We start from the raw sequence: 26,507 nt of genomic DNA, 5'->3' as shown, positions 1-26,507 counted from the left end.
AAGAAGCTCTAAAAACAGCTTCTGCACTTCCCACTCAGCACCAAAAGGAAGACAGACAAAGTTGGAGACGTGCTGGTGAACACAGAGCAGTTAGCAGCTAAAGACCAAATCCTTACCTCTGTGGTTGGTGGACACCAAATCAGAGCAGAGGGGAGAGTGAATATTAGACTTTTTGCAACATCACCGTAAAAAAACAAACTCCAAAAGGACACTAATGTTACATGTCTGCAGCAAATTGGCAGCTGTTTGCAGCAACTTTATAAGGAAATATATTTCATAATTTTTGCCATTTATCGCTGTAGGTTTAAAGTTCTCCTTCACTTTTAAAGTAAATTTGAAAATATTTATTAATTGAACAGTCATATTTTTACATTTTAATATAGCCAATTTGTCTACATAGGTGTCCATGAGAAACTCTCAGTGGCTGGCATCTATGCTCTGCATGAGGGAGATGACAAATACTTCCTTACAGAGCATAACACTGACAAATGACCGACAAGGTTTTGTCCAGAAAAAAACATCCTGTCATGCCCTGTAGTTCAGAGTCCATGTGGGTTCTAGACGACATGTACACACTTGGAGATGCCCCATCACGTACACAGTTCAGCGTAACCCTGTAATGCAACTGCAGGACCTTTTTTGGGCAAAGGACAATGACCTGCCAGCTCTAAAATCGAAATTCCATATTCCCGGTGTCTGTACTGTGTTGCTTTGACTCTATGAACGAATTGATAAATATTTATAGAAGCTGCAGCTAAACATTAACACTTAGAGCAGCACAGAGATCCATCATAGGTGCTTTCTTTTGAGGGTGGGCTCCAGGCTGCTGTTCAATCAACGCCTTTCCCTTACACTCTTGCACACACACACACACACACACACACACACACACACACACACACACACACACACACACACACACACACACACACACACAAGCCAATACAGTGATAAATTCCAAACACCCTGATATATTGCAGCCACAAGTCAGTGATGTGGCTCTGAGTCACTTGGTAACACCCACCTGACATACACACCTCTACAAACACAACAGTACACCTTCACACATGCTCACACACACACACACACACACACACACACACACACACACACATGCACCTGACGTAGCGTTTGATGGAGTTAGACGCCATGGCAACAGAGCTGTGACTCTTGCTGTCCTGTGAGTGGACTGAAGCTGTGGAGGAGGGAGGAGAAAGCTACCAGCCAGCACTGCTACTCATACTCAAGTGCAGCTATTATTATTCCCAATCTCTCTTTTTCTCTCTCTGCTTTTTCTTTTCTTTCTTTTTTCCTTCTCTCTTTCTTTTACACCACAGCTGCTATCTGTACGGTGCACTTGTTTTTGTTTTTCTTCAAGTGTCTTATAAAGGCAGCAAGTTGAGAAAAGAAAGAAAGAAAGAAACTCAGCCGGGGGAAGTAGAGGAGGCAGAAAGAGAGGTCAGCAACCATGTATTCTTAAAGTCATTGATTGTGCAAAACCTGACACATCATCAGAGGGAATTGCGCTGATTCTCACAGCCGCAACCAGACAGCACTACGGATGGCGTCTTATTTGTTGACATATTATTTTTGTCTCACCCTTCTCTCTCTCTCTCTCTCTCGCTCACTCTTGCAGCATCTCCACATTTCAAAGCAAAACGGTTTAACTCCTCCCTTTCTTCTCGGTCTCTATGTAACCCTTTACTAATTTTACTCTCCTTGCAGATTGTTTTCTCATCCTGTCTGTGTCTCTTTCCCCTGTCAGTCGTGTTTTATAAAGGCAGTAGCACAGATAAGGAGAGCAGAGGGTGTTGGGGAACAGGGAGTGTGCAGGTTGGACAGGTCTCACAAACAGCATCTGTATAAGATTTACTGCCTGCAGATACAGATGGTGGAGAAACAGGGAGAGGGAGGTGTTGGAACAGTGCAGGTGAATTGCATTTTCAGTCTCCAGTAGCATTTTCACGGTCTGATTGTCAGCATTTGTTAACATACACACATGCACAGAGACGCACGCACGCCCTCACACAGTGTGAAATTGTAGGAACGTGGCTGTTGACAGTAGAAGTTTGTCTGTTCCTCTGCGTTGCCCTCCCTCTCCTCCCTCTTTTGCATATGATCCAAGCACGAGCTGTGAAAGGTGAACTCGCAGCCTGCTGTGGATAAATTATGTGTGACATGTTTAGCTGTGCTGCCTTATATGGAGACTGGTGTATCCGAATACAGTAAGGCTCTGCCAAGAAGGAAGGAGGGAAAGAGAAGGAGCGAGGGAGTGAAGGACAGGGAGGGAAGGAAGAAAACGGAGGAGGAGGAGGAGGAGGAGGAAGGAAAAGAGGCAGGGGAGGGAGAAAGCGAAGGAAAAAGGAAGGAGGAGGGGGCAGTGACAGAGGGAGTGAAAGAGAGGAGTGCCGCGAAGCAAGCATGAGGTTTTCGCTTTCCATTCTCCCCTCAGCAGCAGTCAGATGAGTCCTTGCAGAGATACAGTAAGTCTTTGCTGTTTACTCTCTGTGTGTGTGTGTGTGTGTGTGTGTGTAGGATGTGTATTACTTTGTGTTTGTTTAGACACAAGACTGAGTTGTCCATGCTTACTTTTTCTACTTTGTTCTGCCAGATCGCTTTTGGATTTTTTTTTCCCGTTTTTTTGATTCACCATCTGGATGTTGAGTGGGATGTGTGTTAGTTACATGACTGTAAGTATGAGTTTGCATGTGTGTACATATGCAGATTGCCAGCACGCTTCACTGCTAAAGTGTGGTACTTGGAGGCGGGACAGTTTTTAATGTGGAAAAGAGCTGAGCAGACAGAAGAATGGGTAACGTTAGTGTTTAATGTTCCGCAGAGTAGTTAGCACACACTCGTGCACACACACTGACACACATTCCCTTTTCCTGGCAGACTGAACTCTGCCTCTCTCTTTCACTCTTCCTGGACCACACTGAGATCCCTGTTGTGTGACTTACTACTGTTAACACTCAAGCTTAAATGTGTGCTCACGCTTATGGATGAATGAATTAAAAAGAAAGACAAAAACACACACAGACTCACTCATATGCATATGACAAGCCCCACGCTCCTCCTGTGTAATGGCAGGACTACTGGTGTTTACACTACAGCTGCCCTCAGGAAATGATTCAAAATCCAGCATTATGCAGGCCGTCTGTGCAAGTCTGACACACAAACACTTTAACACACATGCATGTGCACAGACAAAATTAGCAAAAATGCATTTACAAAAAAAGCGAACCTAATTTAAATAGCGAGGCTTAATATACTTCAGTAAAGTTTCCCATTAAGATAAGAAAAGTAATGAAATAATCATGGTTGCAGATTAAAAATCCAGAATAGACAGGGGATGCAGGCATGATTCATTTATTGTGCTTATTGCATGTGCACAATTTTTGTGGGAAAAAAAAGCAGTGAATAAGCAGCGCAGTACAAATAACTGTGCATTAAATTAAAGTAATGACTGAAATAAGTTGGAAGTGCCTACATTGAATTAGCTTCGGGGTCTAAACCCTTTTCAATTATTCCCCACCACATGAACAACTCATTTACCAGCGTTCTGTGCAAATGTTCCATACTGCGCACAGAAAGTTCTTTGAAAAGGTGCATCTTACTTTTATGACATGATGACAGGTTCAAACTGTTATGAGCTCCTGAAGACCTTCATCTAAAAAGGGCTTCATCTTCTTTGTGTCTACTTTGCAGATGATAAAAAAAAATAGAGGAAAAATATAATTTCCTCATGCACATAGTGTTTTAAATCTGAGTTCTCACTGTTGCTAACCTTGACGACTAAAGCTGAATTTTCAGAAGCTACAAAGAGTATTTCTACAATAAAAGCCTCTCAAAGGTGTGCTATTGAAAGACTTTTATTTTGACGCTGGAAGAGACAGTTCTGCATAATGGTGCCTCGCTCCAATGCTATGGTAATTGAGAAACACAGAGAACTGAAAGTGTGACCAATTCTTTTTAAAGAATATATCATGAGTGTTGATGGAACTGTGCTGATAAAAAAAACTTGTAGTGTGGCTTCTCAAATGCGATGTCATGAAACTAATGCCGCAACACACACACACTGCATCCTTCTACATTTTCCCTGTTGTTTTGCGGACACACACCCTTCTCACCCACTAATCTCGACAACTCTCCCCGTCTTTGACTTCCTCGTGCATCTCTGCTTCTGTCTCTCGCTGCAGCTTTCTGTCTTATGGCTCACTCTGTGTTTCTGGCTCTCAGGCGGTTGAAAAAAAGAACTTCTCTGCAGATCAGGGCAGGCAGATCTACAAGGTCATTAGAGTATAGAACAGCGAGAGCTCAGAGTCACGCAGATGCACTCTGAATTTCACAGCACATAGAAGTCCAACGAAACAGCTGTGCGTGTGTGAGAGGAGAAGGACTCCAATAGAGAGAAAAACTGTTCGGATACCTGCATTTGGCTGTTAGTATAAAAGAAATGTTAGATTTTGCATATGAATCCTTTCGTTTCCTCCCCCACCTTCGAGTTTCATCCTCCAACTAATCTGTCCTTTAGAAGTGATGTCATCTCCCTGCTGTCCTCGGCAGTCACAGGGCAGTCTGTCGAATGCAGATGAGCGCGTTGTTTGTGTGAAAAAATTACTGTGTGTGTGCGTAATGACATGAACACACACTTACTCCTGTTTTGCATTATTCAATTATCAAGGAAAAAAAGAAAATAGGGCGGACACTTTGATCAAGGTGACAGCAGGAGAATGTGAGTGGATGTGACTTTGAGCTTCAAGCCACAGAAATTTGACACAGAGCATGTAAGTGGCAGATAGACAGTCACTCAGACAAATGGTTTTGGGGGGGGAGTCCTACGAGGCCATTTGGCGAGTGGCAAAATCACAGTGAGTCAGTCAATGGTGTATGATTGCTGTTTTCCCTGCAGTCTGCAAAGCTGTCACTGGACTAATGCACACTAGTGGAAGATGTAATCTATAGTAAATACAGTTGGCTCCATGGAGGAGCCCTCTGTGATTTCCACAGATTAAGGTGTCAAACTGAATCACTGGTCATAGGCAGCTGAGGAGTACAGATTATCCCCTGTTTGGCTGAATGCTGGTCTGATGACAAGTAAAGGATCCTGCACCTCGTGTGTGCGAGTGTGTGATTTGCGATTTCGGTAACTGACTGTATATTTTCTTTCGGGGAGCATTCCACTCCTTTGGTATTTCCTGATATGATTAAAAATACCAGACGGCAGAATGTGAAAAATTCACAGAGGGGTAATCATTTATAATCTTCATCTATTGAGCTTCACAATCTTTACAGCAAATTGTGCTATCAAGCTTTTCAGCCATTCTGCTTCTAATCAGTGATCATCTTGCTGTTACTGAACCGTCTCCTGTCAAATCTTTTATAAATTATTCTTATCTTGCTGTACTTATTGTACCTCCCTCTGTCGGAAACCTCTATCTTACTCATGCTCCCATCTCATTATTTGCAGAATATCTCTGCTCTGTTTTTCTGTGGCCACGCCACCTTTTCCTCCCTTCTGTCTGTCACTGTGGCTTTCTCCTTTCCAGTTATTATAATTCCCTTATTCACCTGTCTGCCTGCGTTGTCTCTCCAGTCTGACATGTGTCTGAGTGCAAGAGCAGGAACAGTAAAAAAAGGAAAGCATGCATACGTGTGTGTGTGTTTGCCTTTTTTATGAGCGATAATGGCCCTGTGTTTGAAATGCCACGCGCCAAGGTGGTAAATTCACACAAGGGAGTGGAGGGAGTGGGCACTTTTTCCTTGGCATCCGTCTGCCTCCCTTCCACCTATTACATCTATATCCTATCACTCACTGCCTCTTCCTTACCCCGTCTATCTCTCTGTCTGTCTGTCTTTCTGCCTCCCTGACTCTTCCTCCCATTCTCGCCATTTTCCAATCTTTCTCAATCTACCATCCCACCCACGCTCTCTCTCTCTCTCTTTCTCACACACACACACACACACACACACACACACACACACACACACACACACACACACACACACACACACACACACACACACACACACACACACACACACACACACACACACACACACCTCCTCCATTGCTATTCCTGAGAGGAGCAGACTGGTCTGGCAGTGGGTTGGTTTATGTCCATGAACTCAGTGACACCCTCGCTGCATTACACCACACTGGCGTTACCACAGCCAGGTAGCCACACTGCAGTGATGTTATGGGGGTAAATGCAGTTGTGTAGATGAACAAAATGTCCTTTGTGTGCATAGTTAGAAAACATACACTGGCCACCTGCATGACACACACACACGCACACACACACAAACATAAACATGTATTCAGATGTGTATGATCTCACCTCTCGTGTCTACTATTACAGTCTCTATGTGCATTTGAGTCTCTTTAAGCACTTGTGCTGATATCACAGTGCAGACGACAGCTTGCACACGTGCCACTTGACTGCCCCCGTCGTCTCTCCTCCCCTCTGTTTGTCTTACAGCTGAAGGAGAGTCACAGACTGTGTGTGTGTGTGTTGTGCGTGTGTGACATACAGGGAGAGGAAACACACGACAGGCAGTTGATGTTGTGCACATGCATACATGCTCCTACATATGGTTACGTGCTGAATATCAATGCACCGGCTGACCTTCCATTCATCTCCATGGCCGTGGATCCTCTGTAGGCGATGCGGATCTGCTGTCTCATGGTTTGCGGTCAATACTAATGTGCGTGTCACAAGCTAAGCGATGGAATGAAGTATAGAATTACCCTGATGGCACAATCTGTGGAAACAGCATCATAACAGAGTATCGCTGCAGAATGACCAGCCAGAGACTGCCGGATCAAATCTCAAGCTTCCATGGGTGGGACCAGCATTTGTTTGACAGAGTTCATACGTGAGCAGTAATGATATAGTTGCCCCGTCGGCAAGGTGTTTGACTTTATTAATGTAACACCAAAATGCCCATCATTCAGTGTTCCTTGAGCAGTGTAGTAGGAGAGAAAACAAGTGAAGGTTTTCTTTTTAACTGTATGTAGTAGATTGACAAAGACCAAATGGAATATCTTTTCCAATAATAAAAAGGGAAACTAATACACTATCCACTATTCATTCTCATGCAATTTGTATTTTCTTAACCTTCCAGTGTAGGGGTTCCCTGAACCAGGACCAGGCTATATCTGTTCTAAAAACACAACCAGCGTCATTCTTTCAAAGCTTCTGAGGGCCACTCTTAATCTGAATAGGGCTAATGAGCTAATGTAACGAAAATGGGTGTAGCATCAAAGCAAATGAGAATTTTCAGAACATATTTTTAAAAAAGAACTGTGTCCCTGACTCATTGTTGTAAGGTTGCTATTATTAGTCTGAATTATGATTTTGAATTGATAGAAGTCAAATTTCAAATTACTACATTTCTTTCATCGGTAGACGTCAATGCTCATGTTGACCTTTCAGTGGTGAAACCGACACTGACTGGATTTGGGGATGTTTTTCTTGAACTGAAACTTTGTAAAATAGCCGAGAGCCTCCTGGGTTAAAGAAGAAATGACTTTCCTTCATTAATGAGGGATTTATTTAAATGTAACTTGGAATTTAATTTTGTCTTCTGAACTCTAAAACCTGTCAGCATGCTTGAGAGGCATGTTATCTATTTAAAAAAATCACCAAAAGTTATCAGAATCAGACACCGGCAGTCACTGAACTTGTGACTTCTGGTTCTGTTGGGAAAATTAATCTTTTCTCATTCCTTTCAAATTTAAAATTGGAATATTTAATCAAAACCACTACATGTTTCATTTACAAAATCGGCAAAAAACATTTGAGTTTCTGTAAAAGAAAAAAAAATCTGCACTCCTTTGTTCAACCATGAAGTCATTAGTGATTCAACTGAGATCAACGGTCATGTGACAAAAATTCAAGAAATTCTCAGCTTATCTTTTTTATGATTCATGGCTGTGTGTCTGTGCCATATTTCAAGGAAGACATTCTTGAGTTCTCTCTATTTCTAGCCATGGTTGTGCTGTTTCCATAGAGGTGCAGGATTTTACATGGTTGGAAAAAAATGAGCCCTCAGTAGAAGAACAAAAACGCCCAGAAGCTGGGGCTCAGAGGGTTAAAGGAAGATCCCGCTATGCAGCATCTCAAGGTAGCTCAGAAACTATTCTTAATTGCAGCCAACTTTAAGTGAGGTTATGCCCTTCAGTATTTAAATATATCTACATAATATTGAATGATCTCCTACATCACCAAACTGGTGGCTTTAAAGACCACTTAAATGGATCTGTGGATGAAGATTACTATATTTGCTGAACTAAGAATGATTGTTATACTAGAACAAAGACAAAATATAGTCTTGCTTTTAGTCTCATTTGGGGGCAGTATTATTGGTTTCCAATGACAAAATTAACATTGCTCTGGACTGATTTTCTGTGAAAATATGGTGTGAGAATTTGATGAATATTGGAGCATGTCTTCTGGCCAGCAACACTGGAAGACTTGTTATGTTAGATTTTAGCATCTTTGTTAATGTGATATTATACGGCTTTTATTGTCATCAGGATGGGCGCTGATCTTTTCAGTGCTGTCAGGCTTTATCAGTGTGCAGACCTTGGTTTGACTACACACCACTGGTTTGCACAATCACATTAACCTGCAGAACTAAATTTCTACTGTTCCTTTCTGATAGAACTCCTTAAATTAGCAACAATAAACACTAATTTTAGATGAGAGAACTCAGTTAGGCTGTCACTCATCTCCAGTTTTGGAGGCACGGATGGAACAGAGAATTCTGGGTGAGACCCAGTATGCGAAAATTTGGTTGATACAGTCCCTAAATATGTCAGGGATGCTCTAGATTTATAGCCCCAGTGTTTAACTTAAATTATTTGGTGTCACAAGCTTTCTCTTTCTACAGCACTATCTTGGCGAACCGCCTCATTAGCGGACACTCTATAGTCGGCGATACTGTTCAAATGTCAAAGCGTTCATTTGAAAACTCGGCGTCTTCCACATGATTTCCACTGCGCCGCTATGATATGAGGCTGGACCTGACACCATGAACTGCTTTGTCCTTGCTTTAAACACTGGTTTATCTAGTTGCCGTGGCGATGATGACCTTGCAGCACATTGCTGTGGTGCTGCAGCATAAGGTGTTGTGTGAACAAGGAATGAGAAGCGAGACGGCGAGAAGGAGAGATAGAGGGGGCCGAGACAGTGGGCGAATAAAATGAGGACAGCTACTATTAAAAGACGAGCCACGTTCACAAAGTTGTTTATGTCACATGATACCCTGAGTGCAACTTAGCAGAAGGCGAGCAGATTTCTAAGAAGTACTTGGGGAGAGAAAAAGCAAGAAATACTGAAGCGTGCGCGGGAAGAGAAGTAGAAAAAAAGGAGAACAGGTGGGGATCACAGAAAGATAAATGAAGAGAGATGAGAAATGTCAAGATGGTATCACAGCAGAGCGTCGGCAGAGCTTTGAAATGGAACAAAATTCTACTTTTCCCCTCCCTACTTTTCTCTCTGATTCCTCCTCTCTTATAACTGCCAGTGCTCACCTTGTTTTCCCCCTCTCACTACCAGACACCAACCTCTGTCTCCCACCAACTTTTGCTAATTGCGCCTGTTTGCCTCCCATCACTCTCCCTCTAGCCTCTATCCTTTTCCTGTCACCACCTCTACGGTATTTGTCTCTCACAGCCTGCCCACCCCGCTCCCCACTCTCCCTGATGCTCCTATCAGTATAAAGGGCAGCTCAGGTCATTTATAGATGATATCCTGGTCAGCCGGTGATGCAGTGTAATACGAAGCGTCCAGCATCTGCTTTTTGCTGCTGCAGTCAGCGGCCTTTAACCTCTCACATTACCAAATTTCCCCTCCATTCCTCCGACTTTCCTTCCTCTTTCGCTCCTTTGCGTTCTGGAAGTTGCTCCTCTCAACCTCCTGACTCATGACCTGCTGTAAAAACTTGCCGCATGATTAAATTTCAGGTAAATTATAATAATCTCTCCGTTTCTAATCAGCTATATTTCACAACATCCTCAGAGAGAAAGCCTAAAAATTGAATTCTGAGCCCTTAACTGAATTTGTAATGCTTAAGGAACGTCTGAACCGTCAACTTACTCCCCAAACAAACACGACCTTTTGATTGCTAGACAGCATCTCTGAGGGCATTTTAACAGAGTTTACTTTGTGACTCTCTTGGGGGAATTTTGTTTTGAAGAAAATTGTTTCCTCTTCCCAGAAAGTTTCTTTTTCTCTGATACCATCTTTCATAGATCAACCATAGGAAATCAAACATGGAAGAACCTGCTTTGTTTCTTTTTTTCTCTCTCTTTCTTTTCACCTTCTTCTCTCTGGAAGTCATTCAAGGTAAATAAATGGCCCAGATCTCTGGCTCATGTTCATGCAATTTTTTCTCATTCTTTCTCTCACTGTCTGTGTATTGGGCTCAGATGCAGGGCTGAATGTGGCTGCAGTCCAGTTCCACGTGGTTTAACCCTTGAACAGTGCACATTGATAGCAAGAAATGAAGGAACATAAAAAAAACGTGGTGCTAATGTCATTGTAAATTAATTCTTGTGCATAAATAATTATTTATTGTGATGTTCAGGATGGAAATATTGGTTGTCTTTTCCACTGCTTCGGTCCAGACTTTCTAAACTACCAAAATTGATTTCTGTGACATTTCTTATGGACATTTATGGTACCTAGTGCATGAATCCTGCTGATTTAGTGATCCCATGACTTTTCTGCTGGTGCCACCAGCAGTCTGACATTTGCGTTTTTAAATGGAATATCACAACAAATATTATGCAGTTGACACTGATCTGCAACTCAGGATGATTTATGCTAACCGGTGACCTTGTCTTAACTTTTCATCTCGTGCCACATTCAAATGAAGCTTTGAATTGACCTAATTTTAATGGATTACCCTCAACGCTAATTAGCAAATGTTAGCGTGCACCCTTGTTATACGCGCTGTAAATCAGATTTGGTTTTGCTCGCTTCTTTTCCAGAGTTTCCAGGCGGCGGAATATTGTGACACAGTCTTTGTTCGATCAAAGACTGTGTCACAACAGATTTGGTTTTGTTTGTACATTATCAGTAATGAACAGAGAGCAGCAATATTGACGTATTAGTGTGTAATTCAGCAACAGTGGTGTCTCTCCATCCTAAATCGGTGTGCTCTTCCTGAAGAGTTGGCATAGGCATGGAATAATCCAGAGTTCGGCCAAGCGAGTGGCACTATTTTAGCAGACAGATTAGCGCCAGATCAGATGGCTTTCTTTAAATGAGGAGATACATGAACTCTGGTGACACTCTCAGCATTACACTCTGCTTTCTGCAGACCGCATGTCACGGCTGAGGTCGACCAGGCAGGAATGAGAGAAAATATTTAGCCAGTATTTTACTCTGTGTACTCTAAATGGTGTGTGTGTGTGTGTTTTGTGTTATGGAGAGGTGGGGTATGAGCCATTTGTGGGCGCGTAATATCCCCAGCCTTCTCCATCTCTCTCTCCTCTCCAACTTATTACCTTGGCTAGTTGATCTGATGGTGTAATAATATCTTCTGCCTCTGGCTATGGGAAATGGCCACATGCATTATTCACATATGCTAAGATGCTTATTGATGACTCCTTTATTTATATAATTCCTCAATGCCAGAGTCATTTCTCACATTTGTTACCCCTTAGTTTTAATCCTGTGTTTTGAGGTGAGCCTCGTTGCAGCAGGTTCACTCACTCTCTGCTGTGGAACTGGCACTAATAATACATTGCAGAGGTGGAGCCCCATTTATAAAGTCTGTTTTTATTTTGTCATAGCTGTTTCCGTCTGGATATTACACAAATGCTGCATGAAAATCCACAGAAAACATAAGTCCTTTGAGAAAACTAGCATGTCATTGCCTTAGGACTCAAGGATAAGTTTGTCTAATCAAATCTGTGTACATTCCCCAGCTGTTTGCTTCTTTTTCATTCATGCAGTCGTTGGGAAATGGAGCATATTCTCTTTTATGTGGGTGCATGGTAGAGTTCAGTGCTACTGGATATTTAGTGGGTTTTCGCTCTGATCTCACATTTCCTTTCTGCTCAGAACCATGGCCCCTGAAGCAGCTTTAGCAGCAGTGTGGTGAGCCTGGTACTTTGGGTGTGCAAGTTTGTGTGCTGCTAGCATGGAGGCATTATGTTTTAGAATGTTTCTGTTTCTATCTTGTAAACGTGGCGTCTTATCAACGCCTTCAGTAAATTTCTTTATATTTGGCACAAACCTTCACTTGCACTTAAGGAAGAGCTTTTGGTGATCAAAGGTCAAAGGTCAGGATCACTGTAATCTTGCATAGCCAGACTATTGTAGGGGGAAAATGACCACCTGGCTTTAAACCAGAGCTGAGCCAACCTTGTCCTCTTAAAATAGTGACAAAGGGACTTGTTATGGTGGATTATTGCATGAGGACACAATCTTCGTTCATAAAATGACTGAAATTGGCAGGGCAACCTTACAGCACAGTCAAAATCCTCAGCAAAACTTATTTTTTCCAATAGTGAAGGGAATTTCAAAAACAGTAACGCCGAGATAAAGGCAGGTGAGGAGAAAAATGTGCGTGACCAATGGCCTGCTCACACCAGCAATCAATATCCAATCTATGAGTCAGACAAGGGTCACTGTGACCTACAATACGCATTTTTGGTCATAACTTAAGAATTCATGCACTAATTAGGACAGATTTTCACACAAATCTCTAATAAGATGCAGTGATGAACTGATAATATTTTGTATCCAAAAGGTCACTTTGTTGGCCATTATTAAATGTGATACCTCTGAAACAGAAAGAGAAATGTGTGTAAACTGCATCTTGACTAGTTGGTGGAGGCGTACACCCATGAGGTGCTGATTCTATGTAAAACGTTGCTGTCAGGCCATTGTAATGACAAAGCTCATTTTCTGTTTTGATCACTTGACAGCTCTCTTTGCCTCAAACACACACACACACACACACACACACACACACACACACACACACACACACACACACACACACACACACACACACACACACACACACACACACATTCCAAATACCAGCCCATTTACACTGTTTAGTGTTCAGAGTTTTGTGCTGGATTGACTTGATAAATGTAAATTTAATGCATTTGTGATGTATTAGCTTTACAAATTCATTCAATATGGAATGCACAACAACAGTTTGGGACATTATGTCTGTGTTTATTTTTGAAAGAAGTAAGGGACAATTTTTTTTAACTAAGCTGAGGTTTAGTGAAAGTTATGGTTAAAGATATAAAGCTAGAAAAGCAGTGTTTTGGATCGTGGCTGTATGTGTCAGGTACAAATGAAACACAAGCTGTTGAATTGCCTTTGCAGATAACTGTACTGATTAAAACTGCACTGATTGGACATTTTCTTTCCCAATACTGATTCGAGTACTTCAGCTCTGGGTATCTACTCATGCAGATTTCTTATTCAATAACAGTGCTCTCTTTTTCTCAGAAATTTTCAATCTTCATACCACAATCTGTTGAACTATTTGAATTTTTTTTTTGGATGCTAAGATGAGTCTAGACATCTGTTGCACTAAAAAGTGTCCGCAGTTTACTGCAACTTAATGCAACTGATGTTGGTAGAGCGGATTTTTGTCACAATGTTGACATGGAAGCTGTGTTTAATGTGTAGATTGCTAAGGTTTGGATATTACACATTTAATTAGAAATGCCAGAGTTAGCCCAGAGGCAGAAAATGTGCATCTGTTGAGATAGATGACAGAAAAACGTGACTGAAGCTAGCTCCCCCTTTGTAGACAAAAATGAGATCCAGTTTGAAAAAAAAAAACATCAGGCTGTGCCTTTAAATAAATACACATTAATATTCTTGAAGTAATTTGCATTTTTATGTAGCTCTTCCAGCATTTATTTGCATGCGAGAAATGCCTCCTACCATCTAACATCTGGGCTTTAGCGGTGCAATATAGAGAAATAGAAGGGAGGTACAGGAGAGGTCAGGAAGTGAGTAAGAATAGGCGATGCGGAAGACTAATTTTGTCACTCCATATTTAATGCGTTGGTAATGGTAGTCCTCTTAGTATTCTCCTAACCACAGCCATCCTGCCAGATCCAGCGGGCTGCCCTGGCCTCTTGCTCATGTCCGCACTCTCACACACATGCGCTGCCCAAAATATCAGCTTTGGGCAGGAAAAGTAGTTCACCACCGCGACTGGCCCAAATAGGAGAAGAGTGCATGACACATAAGCAATCAATATTTGACCAAGTACTGCCATTTATTTATTTATCTTCCTTTTTCTCTTCCTTTCCTCCATTTTTTTGTCCTCATTCTTTTTCAAACCACCAATTTTTTGTATCTGTAATGGCCACATTGCAGGTTTAGTGATTTCGCAGCAGGAAAAAAAATCGATGCTCTGACGCTTTATAACTATGAAATATCTGGCATGATCAGTACGTTCCAGGGTTATTTTGTGATAAAAAGGTATAAATGACTTTTGCGGTATATACCCTATTTCAACCTGACTCATCTTCGATTTCAGTTTATGATTACTCTCAGTTCCCAGAATGCAATGTGACAGCCCGGGAAGAAAAATGTCTGGATGTGATGCATCCAGCTGAGTGTGAAAGTTTTTCCCGTCAAGTGTGGGGCTTAAAGTCTCTCCCCGTTAAGAGAGACATGAACTTTTTTTTTTTTTTGCTTAAACAAGGCCCGTATCATTGTTTTTCTCACATTTTGATATTTCATTTATTTTTAAAGAGTTGCTCTGGTGGGTTCGATCGCTGATCTGAAATCCCAGTGCTGCCGTTCCCTCACGTCATTCATCATTGTTGCTGTTTGTCTTTCTGGCTCTTTCGGTGAAAGTGTTTTGCAGCTGATTGTAGAGTCTTTGATGTTGGTGTTTCCAACCAGCACTTGAGCACAAAAACACTGCCTGTGTCGGGCCAGAAATCAAAGAGCAGAATGCATTTGCTTCTTTCTCAACTAAAACCACGGCTAGTGTTCTTCTGAATACAAATCTCAAACTTCTGTAACATACAGTAGACATAAAGAGGAGCGGCACATTAGTAAACTTTCATAATGGGAAGAAAGGGCAAATTAATTTGCTTTTAACAGTCTTTTTTGGTGCTTGCTTGATATAAAGATCATATCAGTGTCGCATAATAGCATATTCACAAAAGCAGTACATGTGTTCGATTCCTGTTTGCCAATAAAGTGATGTAGATTTGAGGGTATTTACTGAAGGCAAAGCAGCTGTAGGAGTTTTGGGTGTTCGTTGTTTGAACATCCAAAATGAGTTTAAGGAGCAGGAATGCAACAAAAGTAAAGACAAAAAATATACGGCATCTTTTCTGACTCTTTCATTACAGTAACCTCATCTCGTTGTTATTTCGCTTTTCTTTTGTTTCCACATACCAGCAGTGATACTGGAACTCTATAGCCTGCAAACAGATCAATAACTCACTTATCAATACCTTGATACTCAAACACTCACTATTTTTTACTGATAACAATGAAACATTATTGATTCTAATATTTTGCAACACTGGTTTGCTTTATTTTACAGTTTTCTGTGAACTAACGGATGATGTATTAAAGAGACTTTATTCATTATATGTTGTTTTACATTCACTCGTTATTTACTATTTTCTTGGTGTTTAAATTAGGATTGTAATATTATAGGTATTGTTGCACATTTGAAATCTGAGGTGAAATTGTGAACATTATTGCAAACCACACAATAGCACATTCACATAATTTTTCCCACGTTCTCTCTCTCTCTCTCTCTCTCTCTTTTCTTCATTGTCTTCTTTGAAATAAATTGTCTGTGCCTGAATGCTTGAGCCTTGCTGAGCTTTACTGTTAGCAATATGGTGTTTGATTTTCCAGCTGAGAGCCTGGTAGACTCTGTGAGGGCGACTGTGAGAGAGAATGAATGGAGAAACGTGTTCAAATGAAGCTGTGTGTGTGAATCGAACTGGGTGTGTGAGTGTGTGTGTGTGTGCGTGAGTGTGTTAACCTTGTGTTTGTGTGCACGTTAAGCCCTGTTCCACTGACACTCTTCCCTCCTTCTCCACAGAGAGAAGTGCCTTCATTCGCTGACCCCCGTGGCTGTTTGGCTCCACTGAAGCCGTCTGTGCCTCTGTGCTTGTCTATGTCTGCCGGAGCTGCCAGCCACACCAGGAGCACCAGGACTGCCATGACTGCCAACCTCATCCACTGAGGCTGCCTCCACGCCACTGACACCTCCCTCCTCCCCTCCAGCTCCTGCTCCGTCTGCCAGCCAGAACTCTCTCCATCCATGCCACTCATCCCTCCTCTGTGGAAGTCAACCACTTCCCCCTTCTCTGCAGACCAAGCCCCACACTGAAGCAGCTCTTATCGCCTCCTCTTGTCTCTTTTGCTGTCCCCTTCAACAGCCTCCTCCTCCTCCTCCTCCTCCCTTCTCCTCCCTTCTCTCCTCCAGCCACGCATCTTTTCATCATGGGCCACCTCGATCGATAATGCGTTTTGCCATTCGTCTCATCTGACAATTCAGCCGAAGAGCAAGCAAGGCGACAGAGGGAGAAGCGCTGTGTGTGTTTGAAAGAGAGAGATTACAAAGCAAACCTCTGTGGCTATCACCAGCCCAGGCCCTGGGCGACAGGCACTGAAGGATTCCTATTTGAGCCACAAACAGACTCTTAGGATGGGCCGCAAGTGGTAGGTGAGTCCAAGGCCTCACGGGCTTCACTTGAGTATCAGACCCCAGGGACAAAAACCTCTAAACTCTGGCTTTTTCTCCATGTCCTTTACCTATCCTCTCTCACTGTTTGCCCCAGTATTATTAGAAACACACAGACGTACACGTAACTGCATTTGCTGGATATCTGCTCCTCTTAATCGACCCCTCCTGCCTGGTTTGAAATGGCGGTGAATGTGACACCGATCCGGGACACAAAGTGGCTGACGTTGGAGGTTTGTCGGGAATTCCAGAGAGGAACTTGTTCACGACCGGACAGCGAGTGTAAGTTCGCCCACCCTGCCAAGAGCTGTCAAGTGGAAAACGGCAGAGTCATTGCCTGTTTTGACTCACTCAAGGTGAGTATGACAAACACCTGTGATGTTCATTCATCACTGCCCTGTTTTCTTTCTTTTTTTCTTCTTCTTTTCCTGGCTTGCAGCGCTGACAGGCATTGTCTGAGATTTACTAATGCAAGAACTTGTTAGAGATGAAGATAAAGTATATTTGGTGATTCAGGCATTGATGCAGAATCGATCGGGGCTTCTTTTAAAAACACAATCACTTGTTAAATGGAAGGAAATAGCAGAGATTCCGCTGCTGAGTTTCTTACGAGTACCGTGAGGTTAAGCTTTGGCAAGGGAATGAATGCATATCTGTACAAATACTTTTAGAAGTGTGTATGCGCGTCTTGGTAATCTGAGATGAGGCTGTAATCGCATTAACATCTGTGAATCAGAGTCAGAGTTTCCTTTGCAGGCACATAACTTTAGAGCAGGACTGTCGGTTGGCACATCGCAAAAGATTCTCTGTGATCGTCACATCAACAGGCTGAATGGGAAATATAGAAGTAGGACAGCATACTGTGTATTTCACATTTACATGTGAGTCTGCGAGTATATGTCTGTGTGTTATTTTGGGGTCATGCTGCACAGTGGGGTGTTCTCAGAAGGCTCTGTAATTTACTGTCTATTTTTGCCCTGGCACCGAGACAACACACTCCCACTATGCAGCTCCTCTCTCAGAGAGGGGGAGAAAAAAATAAAACGGCAAAACGGACGGAAAGAGGGAGGAAAATGGAACGGACAGGGCCGAGAAGTTGTGCGGTTATGAAATTGTGAAATTATATATACTGTAGAATTCATTGCACAATGCTGTGGATTAAGTGGCAAGAAGCATTTAACTGACACTCAGAAGCTGATTAGGATCCCCACAGTCTCTATGGATTATAACCCAAAGTGTTTGAGTTTGGTTTTGATTAAAGCTTTCATAATGATTAATTTCGAGAGTTTGATATTAATGTCAAGAGTCATTTATGTCACAGTGCTGCCCTGTCTCCCCTGTTTAAAAGCTAAAAAGAATATTTGTGAATAATATGTTTTGAAAGAAACATAATTGCCACTTATATGGCTAAATTCACTGGATATGGTTTTGTTAGTCTGACAAAAACTTTGCACTGTGAGACAGTGGTGGTAAAGTGTAGTGGTACATGGTAGATGTGCAGAGTATTGAAGTCTGAGACTGACTTTGCACCTTGACTCACGCTTGTTGTTAAGTTTACTCAACAAAAAACTTCAAATATTGTGGCTTCTGACTTTGATCAAATGTTGAACAAGATTAAGAGTCTTTAGTGATGGCACTTTACCTCTGACAGTCATAATTTTTGTGGGTAGCAAGACACTCGCTAATTAGAACTTAGCACAACTGAAGCTGATGGAAAGTTCAATAGTTTTCAAAGTATTTGGGAAAAACAACCGCAACAAAAAAGATAAAGTATTGGAAACTTTTTTCTTTTTGCCTGACTATTGCACTAAATTAAAATTAGGAGAACGCCAAACTTGCTACCAATCAGTCTGATTCGACTGTGAAATTTCATGGAAATCATTCCAATCGCTTCTCATTCTAAACTGCAAAAATCAACTGCAGGGTGAAACTAGATGGGATCACCAAAGTCGGGACACTGTATCCTCTGGGGGCTTCTCAGGTGTGGACAGCAAAGACAATTAAGGCCGTGTATCACCACCAAACTCCTGCACTGACACTTCAAGGCCAGTGGGGGGACAAAGGGGATTCAACCCCCACAGTGCATCTTGGTTCTCTGAGTACAAGTCTATACACTAAGTTGAATGTACTGAAAAACATCGACTTAATTTGAATTCAGAATCACAGAGTATTAATTTAAAACTGCAGAAAAAATAAAGCTATTAATATTTAAATTTAACGTTACAAGTAAAAATGTTCAGTTGATAGTTTGGACATAAAACTTTATATAAAGAGTCACATATTTTACTTTTATGTAAATTTATACACTACAAGTCAAAGCTTTTGACTGATAGTGTATATAATTTTAAAAAGTAAAAAAATTAATGTATAATTAATACAGTAAATGTGTTTTGCATTATTAGCATAATGCTTAAAAGGATTTTACAGACTCTTCCGTGCAGTTAAAGAAAAAACAGGAAACTGCGGGAAAATTTCTGTGATTTTGTAAAAAATTACAATTTTATATTACATAAAAAAATAATTGCATTCTGTGCCATGACTTAAAATCAGCATTGACTTTTTCAATATATACTTAATCAAGACTGCTGCCTAAACTTTGCCTTGTGATTGAGGCTCACGAAAACATAACAATAAAGCAATTAATCATGGTTTACTTGCAATAATGTCCTGATGTTGTAGATCGATAAAAACAAAATAATACCAAGTGAACACATTTAAGTTGACAAAATACCTTAAACCTTGTGGCATTGCTCTACTTTTCTTGCAACAAACAAGTATAAATATAATCTATAATTTATAGGAGGTGTAAGCTCCGTTCAACTAAAACTCTGTCAGAGGAAAAGAGCACAATACACTTAAAAAAATTTGTAAAATGGGATTTAAGTAAGACATTGTGATAGTACAGTACACACTTGTGAATGTACATACTGTATGGGTATACAGTTCATCTGGTCAAACTTTGCCAACAGTAGTCTGTAAACAGTGACCCACGGCACCATGTGTTATGGCCGAGAGCCAAACATAAATCCTGACCTTATGTAATCTGTAATATACTGTATTTTGCATAAACACAATTGCGTGCATTTATACCGCAATCAAGTCATGTACGCAACATGTGTGCACACATGACACACAAACCTCAAACTGTTGGGTCATTATTTGAGATTTGAAATGTGTTGCACGCGGTGATATCACTGAAGTCAATCTGGGTATTTTGGCTCAAGTGGGCACGATGGTTGTGGATCACAGAGTTCTGTCTACCGTGCTGTGGACATGTCTTGTAATTTGTCTCCTATCTGATTGGCAAGCAGGCTGTTATTCAGTGTAACTAGAGACCGGAGCTGGAAGTCAGTCAAGCAGTCCAGGCCGCAACTTACCTTGGTTTATACCTGGGGGTGGATATTTTTTTTGCTAAGCCAGGCACAGTGTTATTACAGTTATGGGCTGTTTGGTTGGATCTCCGCTGGATTGGGTGGGTTCGGTTGGTACAGGTAAGACAGGAATGGATAAGGGGGGTTGCTGGGGCATCGCATGGATCATGAAAAACAGACAGGCGGACTGAGCCGGAGAGGGCAAGAGCAGGCGCAGCAGGGAATGTGCGAGGAAGCATAGCACTATGCACAGAGCCCTTCCCTGCTCTCGGTGCCAGGGCATTCCACAGTCTACCTCCCTTCCCTGCACTCATGACAGAATGATAGATCTGCTTTATCTGCAGATGAATTCATAACACATAGCCGGGCATGGAGAGAGAGGAGAGGGGATAAGGGAAGGACAGTCAGTAGGATGTGCAGAGAAAAAAGATAGTAAAGGGATGGATGGTGGTAAACGTGGCTTCCCACTCCTGGACAATTTGTCATAGCAGCCGCCCTTCATTGCTTCTCAGGCCAGCAAGAGAAGGGAGGGACTGTAGCAGGAGAAACAGAAAGGGATTCTCATACTTTTTTCTATCTTCGTATTCATATCGTCTTTCTCAGATTTAATTAAATGCTTCATCTTTTTATGCTTAAACACAGCGCAGCCTTATGCGTTCTCACCAGTTCGCCTGTATATACAGATGTCTTCATTTTCTTCTTTCTCTCAAAAGCTTCATTCAGGCATTCAGTGATGCCTCAAAAAATAGGTGTTTGTGTCAGTGGCGAATGTAGTGGAAAGTTCCATTTGATGGCTGGCGTAAGAGAGGATGGAGTGATAGAGGCGGACAGGAAATGAGTCAGAGGCAGAGACTCTGTAGGATTGACTGATATTACAGCGAGACTGACCCTCTCAGCCTGGAATCACACAAAATACCAAAGAAAAAGCATCTTTACAACGACCTAAGGAGACTGTCGAGGTGCATGGCACAAATACAAAATTATTTCACATAGTGTTCATTTACTCATTTACTGCTGGAAGGAAAACTACGATAAACAGCTGGATGGAACTTAATGGATTCAATGTGGAACGCTCAACCTCTGCAATATGACACAGTATTATTATAATAGCATAAAACGTCCTTCTGTTTTAACCAAAGCCTGTTTACAGGTTGCAATCCTTCACACACGCACACACACACACACACACACACACACACACACACATATGTTTTTTTGTATATGTTTTTTTTTTTTAAAAAAAGGTGTCATTTGTTGAAGTGCCTAAAACTACCTACTTATATTTTCGGGTAATTTTTAACATTTCATTTTCATTTTAAATGCAAATGTTAAACATCTTAAATCCAATTTACATTCACTCTGAGACACAATTAGCTGAAGATGTGTCTTGGTGAAAAAAAACTCTTTGGAATGAGGTTGGAATAGATGGATGCATCTCTAAAGACTTCAACAGTGAAGTGAGTTTGCATCCCATCTTTTCTAAACTGCAAAATGGGTCGCTTCAAATTAATCTTTACTTTACTTGGACCTGAATCGCATACTTTCAGCTGCCTAAACTTATCCAAAGAGGTGCCAGATCACAAAGTAACTCCTTAGCTCAACAGTCAGCCAGTTTTTAGAAGGCGCAGACAAACAACCAATTTTGGACTTGTTGAACAATCGTCTGAAGTTAGAGAGAGATAAAAACAAATGTAGTACTCGTGTCCTTTTGGCTCCTGCTACAGGAATTCAACAGCTTGTTGCTATTAGCAGCTGCAGACAAAGCTGGTCTCACTGCAAGTGAATAAAAAGCAAATCTGGGGGTATTTAGGCTGACGAAATATAATAAACTTACCACTGGGCTGTGATGGGAAACAGGTGAGAGTGAACCTGAAAGTCACGGGGTTGTGACAGACTGGATGCTAATGACATGTTAAAATGATCTGACAGTGGGCTGATTTCCTGAGTAATTCCTTCCAATAAGATTTCTATTATTCCTATGGGCCTTTTGATACTTTTTCTCAAATACAGTCATTATTAGAATCCATTATGTCAGAAGCTGCTGTTCTCTATTTAAAGATCACCGCTGGCATGTTTTTAACATCTATTTTTCCAGCCTCGAAGAGAACATTCAATCACTGCTTTTGAAGCTACCAAATTATAAAGTTACATTGTTAAAGTTAAATGTTTGATTCATTTTTTTAGCAGTTTTGATTGAAATATATCAGGAAAAAGTAGGAAAAGGTTAGATAATCACAATGTCGACAAGCCTGCTGAGGATTTACCAGTTTACTTGTTTCACAGAGAACAACATTACATGAAAAACTTCAAAGTAGTCATGGATATAAATTAGTGGTGATTACTTTGTGCTGTTAATGGGAATTCTCTGTGATGACGGCAACATTAAAAGCAACATACGCTGCAGTTGGATTTACTCGCTTAGTCTTCCTCTTTGTGTTTGGTTTGAGAGGAAAAACATGTTGCATGAAAGGATAGGAATGCAAGTTTGTTCATGTTTACCAGTATTTAGCCATGTCCTCCAGCCAATAATAAAAACCATGTTTTGCCGGAAAATGTGATTAAATTAACACATTTTAAAATGCAAAAACAGAATGACAAACAAAATATTTCCACTGCAAAATGATCATGAATACTTCCACATTTAAGCCCTACTCTAGCTTTTGTTCCCTACAGCTCTAATATTCAGATAACCTGCGCTGTAATTTAAATTGCTGTGGTTTAATTTGTGGTGACTTTCACTTTGGAGGAATGTTTATTTATTTATTTATTACTTTTTATGTTTGAATTAACAACACAAAAACTATCCACACACACATATTCCATAGAAATTAAAGAAATTCAAAGCACGGTTTAAAAAAAAAACTGAGAATGTATATTCAAATGCCTTAAAATGACCTTTTCAATGAATGAGCTACAAGGACGAGGAGCTTTACTTTCTTGTATCTGCAAATGGGAATCTTTATAATAGTGATTTGAATAGGTACATCCAATAGCAGAAACTGAAAGCATCTACTTGTTTGTCTTGTTAATCTCATGCTGCTGCCATTCGTTTCTTTCTGACTTCTCCAATGGAAATGTGTGACAACAAATGTGGCACAAATTGTGCGAGGGAGGGTGAGCGAGTGAGGACTGGTAGCCATTTATTCAGTTTGGTGTTGCATCTGGTGTAAATACAGTATGTCGCATTCTCAACAATCTGTCAGTGATTTTGTGTTGGCTTGTTTTTGATGTATTGTTAACTGTTGGTTGATTTATGCTAATTCTCCAATCACACGGCAAAGGTTTCAAATCCATTTCTTTGTGTGGAGCCAAACAAGCTCCTAGTAAAGAATGTGTTTATAGAGAAACTGTTGGTCTGGCAGGGATTGTCCGAGGAAGTATGGCTGCCAGAACATAAAAAATAAAACAAAACACAGACCAAGACTAACACAGATGAAGAGAAAGTTCAACAAAGAAACACACTTTCTCGTTGAAGTTCTGAATTGTGGTGAGCTCGAGTTTTCTGGTCCGTGTGAGGTCTGACTATTAATAACTGAAGATATATTATTATATTTGGTGTTAATCTCACATTTAGTCATCCAGCAGTGACTTAAATGTGACGTATGAAGACTGGATTTTAGAACTAGCACGTGTGCAGTTGACCAAATAGAAAAACAGAACCACATGGAGTAAATTCATTAAGATGCTGGTCATCTCCATCTTGTTAGACACAACACAGTCATGTCCTTAACTGAAAGGTTGGCCCATAAAGGTGCTATTGTCTGAGCTTAATGAAAACTTGATGCTGTGTATCCATGTTAAAGCTACTGCTCTGTTTTTGAATTTTACTGCACATTACATTATACTGGCGGTTGAAGATCATAATAGTGATTCCACATGCCCTTGGTGAACGTATTGCAATAACAAAGGGCATTCCTTACAACCACCGCAGTGATGCTGCTGTGCATTATGCCCCCATGACCACTTTAAACAGCCTATTCAAGCCTATAACGCCTACTATAGATTTACTGAGCGGAACCAGGGATACTGAGTTTATAAAAATATTTTCTTTAAGTAGTGCAAAACCTCCCTAGAAGACAAAAAATGCATAAAAATCTCTTTAATTTTTTTTACTTATCAGTATGGCTGGAGTGGGCACGTACACACACACACACACACACACACACACACACACACAGAGGCATGAATATACACACAAAAAAGACTTTGATTTACCCACCAGTTGGGACATTACTGAAGAAGCGCTTTGTAATCAGAAACAAGACAGGGTATTTTTATATTTCTTCAAAATCCCCCAAAGTACCAAAATAAATAATGTAAGATTTTAAGAAAAGCAGCTCTGCAGCTTTTGTGGGCACATTACTCCCTGAAACAACAACACTCATGTACTTTGATGTGTATCGTAGTTCCCTCACCTACTTTACAATTGATCACTGTATGTGAGTTACTACTTTCTCTCCCTGTTGTAGTTATCACTAGCTCCAAGCACCATTTTCGATTGTACAACTCACACACATACACCCACAATCACCCATGCATCGTCACATTGCAGCCTCTCAAACACCAGCATTGCAGCACTGGAAATGTATGGTGACCTACATATACAGTAAACTTCAGCGTCCTTGAAAAGGCGCAAAAAGAATTGTAAGGGGTGAATTCAAGAGAGAGAGAGAGAAAGACAGCAAAGAGAGCAGATAACAGGAGAATAGGTAAGGCAATATATATTGAGATGAGAGCCCAGTGCAAAACACAAGTAGAGCTGTGAGTGTGTGAGTGCAGTGCACAGAGGGATGCTGTATATTGGATGAAAACTCTTTGAAAAGGAAACGTACTCCAACAGTGTTAATCTGCTCTGTATCTGTATTCTACTGTCATGCTCTTCGCTCTCATCCTCTCCTCTCATTACCTCTGTTAATCTGTCTCTGCTCAACCCATCCGACAGTCCTCTCCTCTCCTGTCTTTTTTTTTTCTCTCTTCCAGGTGTCCCAGACACTTTCATTTCCATTTCACACGCAGCGATTTTTATCCTTTGTCTCTTTTCATAAAATTTTGCGGAGACATTTGTTTGACTCAGGCTTTGCTTCTTTGTAACTGTGGCTAATCATCAGGGAGAAATGAAGTGTGCTTCCATGATGGACAGGGCGCACAAGTCTTTGTTGTGTCATCAGACTTTGGTCTGCTTGGATCACAAAGGCATCTGTGTTTAGACTATTTATACTCTGTTTCTGATGGAATCTGGTAAAGCTTAAAAACGATGTGCATTCGCATCAGGGCTTTAGGTTGTTGTGTCTGAGCAGATGGTTTTGGGGTATAAACTATTCTGACATTGGAGAAAAAAAGATTTCAAATTAAGTCAGGCCAGTCTGAATGTGATTCAACATTTTCTATCTTGATATCAATGCCAATACCTCAGCTATGGTACCTCAGTTACTGCAATTATTCATCCTAAAGCATTTCTCAGTTTTACCAGATTAAAGGAAAAAACTGAATGGAACGAGTGTTCAAATTGTATTTTATAAGGTCAGTTCATAGTCTTAAAGATGCAGCAGTAATTTTCCCATATAAATTACAGATATGCAGCGTGTCATCATTTCTAATATGATCAAGGTTTAATTCAGTTCCTACAAATACTGCTGATGCAAATACCAATCTTGATTACCAATTATCAAAATACCAGTTATAACTATAATCATAATTCTCCTTTCTTTCTGTAAACACTGTGAGCACACATTTTAGGATAAGTCAATTTGGGGCAAGTCTTTGCATGGGTACCTCTTTCAATAGCCAGAGTGTGTGTTGTTTGGAGATGCAGCACTGTCCTGACATGTGGAAGAACCCATTGTCCTGCAAAGTTTCTATTCCACTCAGAAAGTGGAAGCTAGTTTGTGAAGCTTGCTAATATTAGCACTGATTCCCACTAGATGTCTGATTCTATGGCAGACACTTACATAAAGGGCCTGTGTAACTTCAGAAAAACAAAAGCGCATTAAAATGAAATATTGATTACAATTTCGTCAAATGAGTGCGCAGATCAAAGGATACAGAAAAAGAATTCTAAAATGGCCTGTCAATGAATACATTTATTTTATACTTTGAATTGTGCCTTTTGATTAGTGCATTTGTCTCTTCTTGTATAAGAGGTAAATTAATAGAGATGTTTGAAAACATTAATGTTTTGGAAGTGGGCGTGCTCCATCTTACTGCTATCGTCCAGCGCGCTGCAGGCCCATTTATAGAATATATTTTTTGGTCTAACTAAACAGGATATACCATATCTGATTCCTCAGCCTACACAGGACATTATGAAAAGAGGCTTTTATTAGCGCATTGCCATGAAGTAGGCAGTGAACACACAGCCAGCAGCTATTAACTTTGTCTCGCTATATTCATGAGCAAGTCCTCCCTTGGAAC

General features: G+C 40.9%; 1 protein-coding gene across 8 annotated transcripts in view; it reads left to right on the top strand.

Moving 5' to 3' along the window:
• Positions 1-26,507, top strand: part of LOC110955972 (muscleblind-like protein 1) — a 67,253-nt gene that overhangs the window by 3,220 nt on the left and 37,526 nt on the right. For 5 of the 8 annotated variants that reach the window (XM_051957926.1, XM_022201179.2, XM_022201183.2 and 2 more), the window contains exon 2: positions 16,081-17,081. The exons of 1 other annotated variant lie outside the window; for it this stretch is intronic. In XM_051957926.1, coding sequence (XP_051813886.1) covers positions 16,908-17,081 — 174 coding nt within the window. In that variant the 5' untranslated portion in view covers positions 16,081-16,907. Of the gene's footprint in view, positions 1-2,309; positions 2,484-16,080; positions 17,082-26,507 lie in introns of those variants that run through there. 2 more of the 8 variants (XM_051957925.1, XM_051957924.1) reach the window with 2 other exon arrangements.

This window comes from Acanthochromis polyacanthus, chromosome 13 (assembly GCF_021347895.1).
Source record: "Acanthochromis polyacanthus isolate Apoly-LR-REF ecotype Palm Island chromosome 13, KAUST_Apoly_ChrSc, whole genome shotgun sequence".
NCBI lineage: Eukaryota > Metazoa > Chordata > Actinopteri > Pomacentridae > Acanthochromis > Acanthochromis polyacanthus.
The sequence above is the reverse complement of the archived record's forward strand: the minus strand, read 5'-3'. Positions and strand labels throughout refer to the sequence as shown.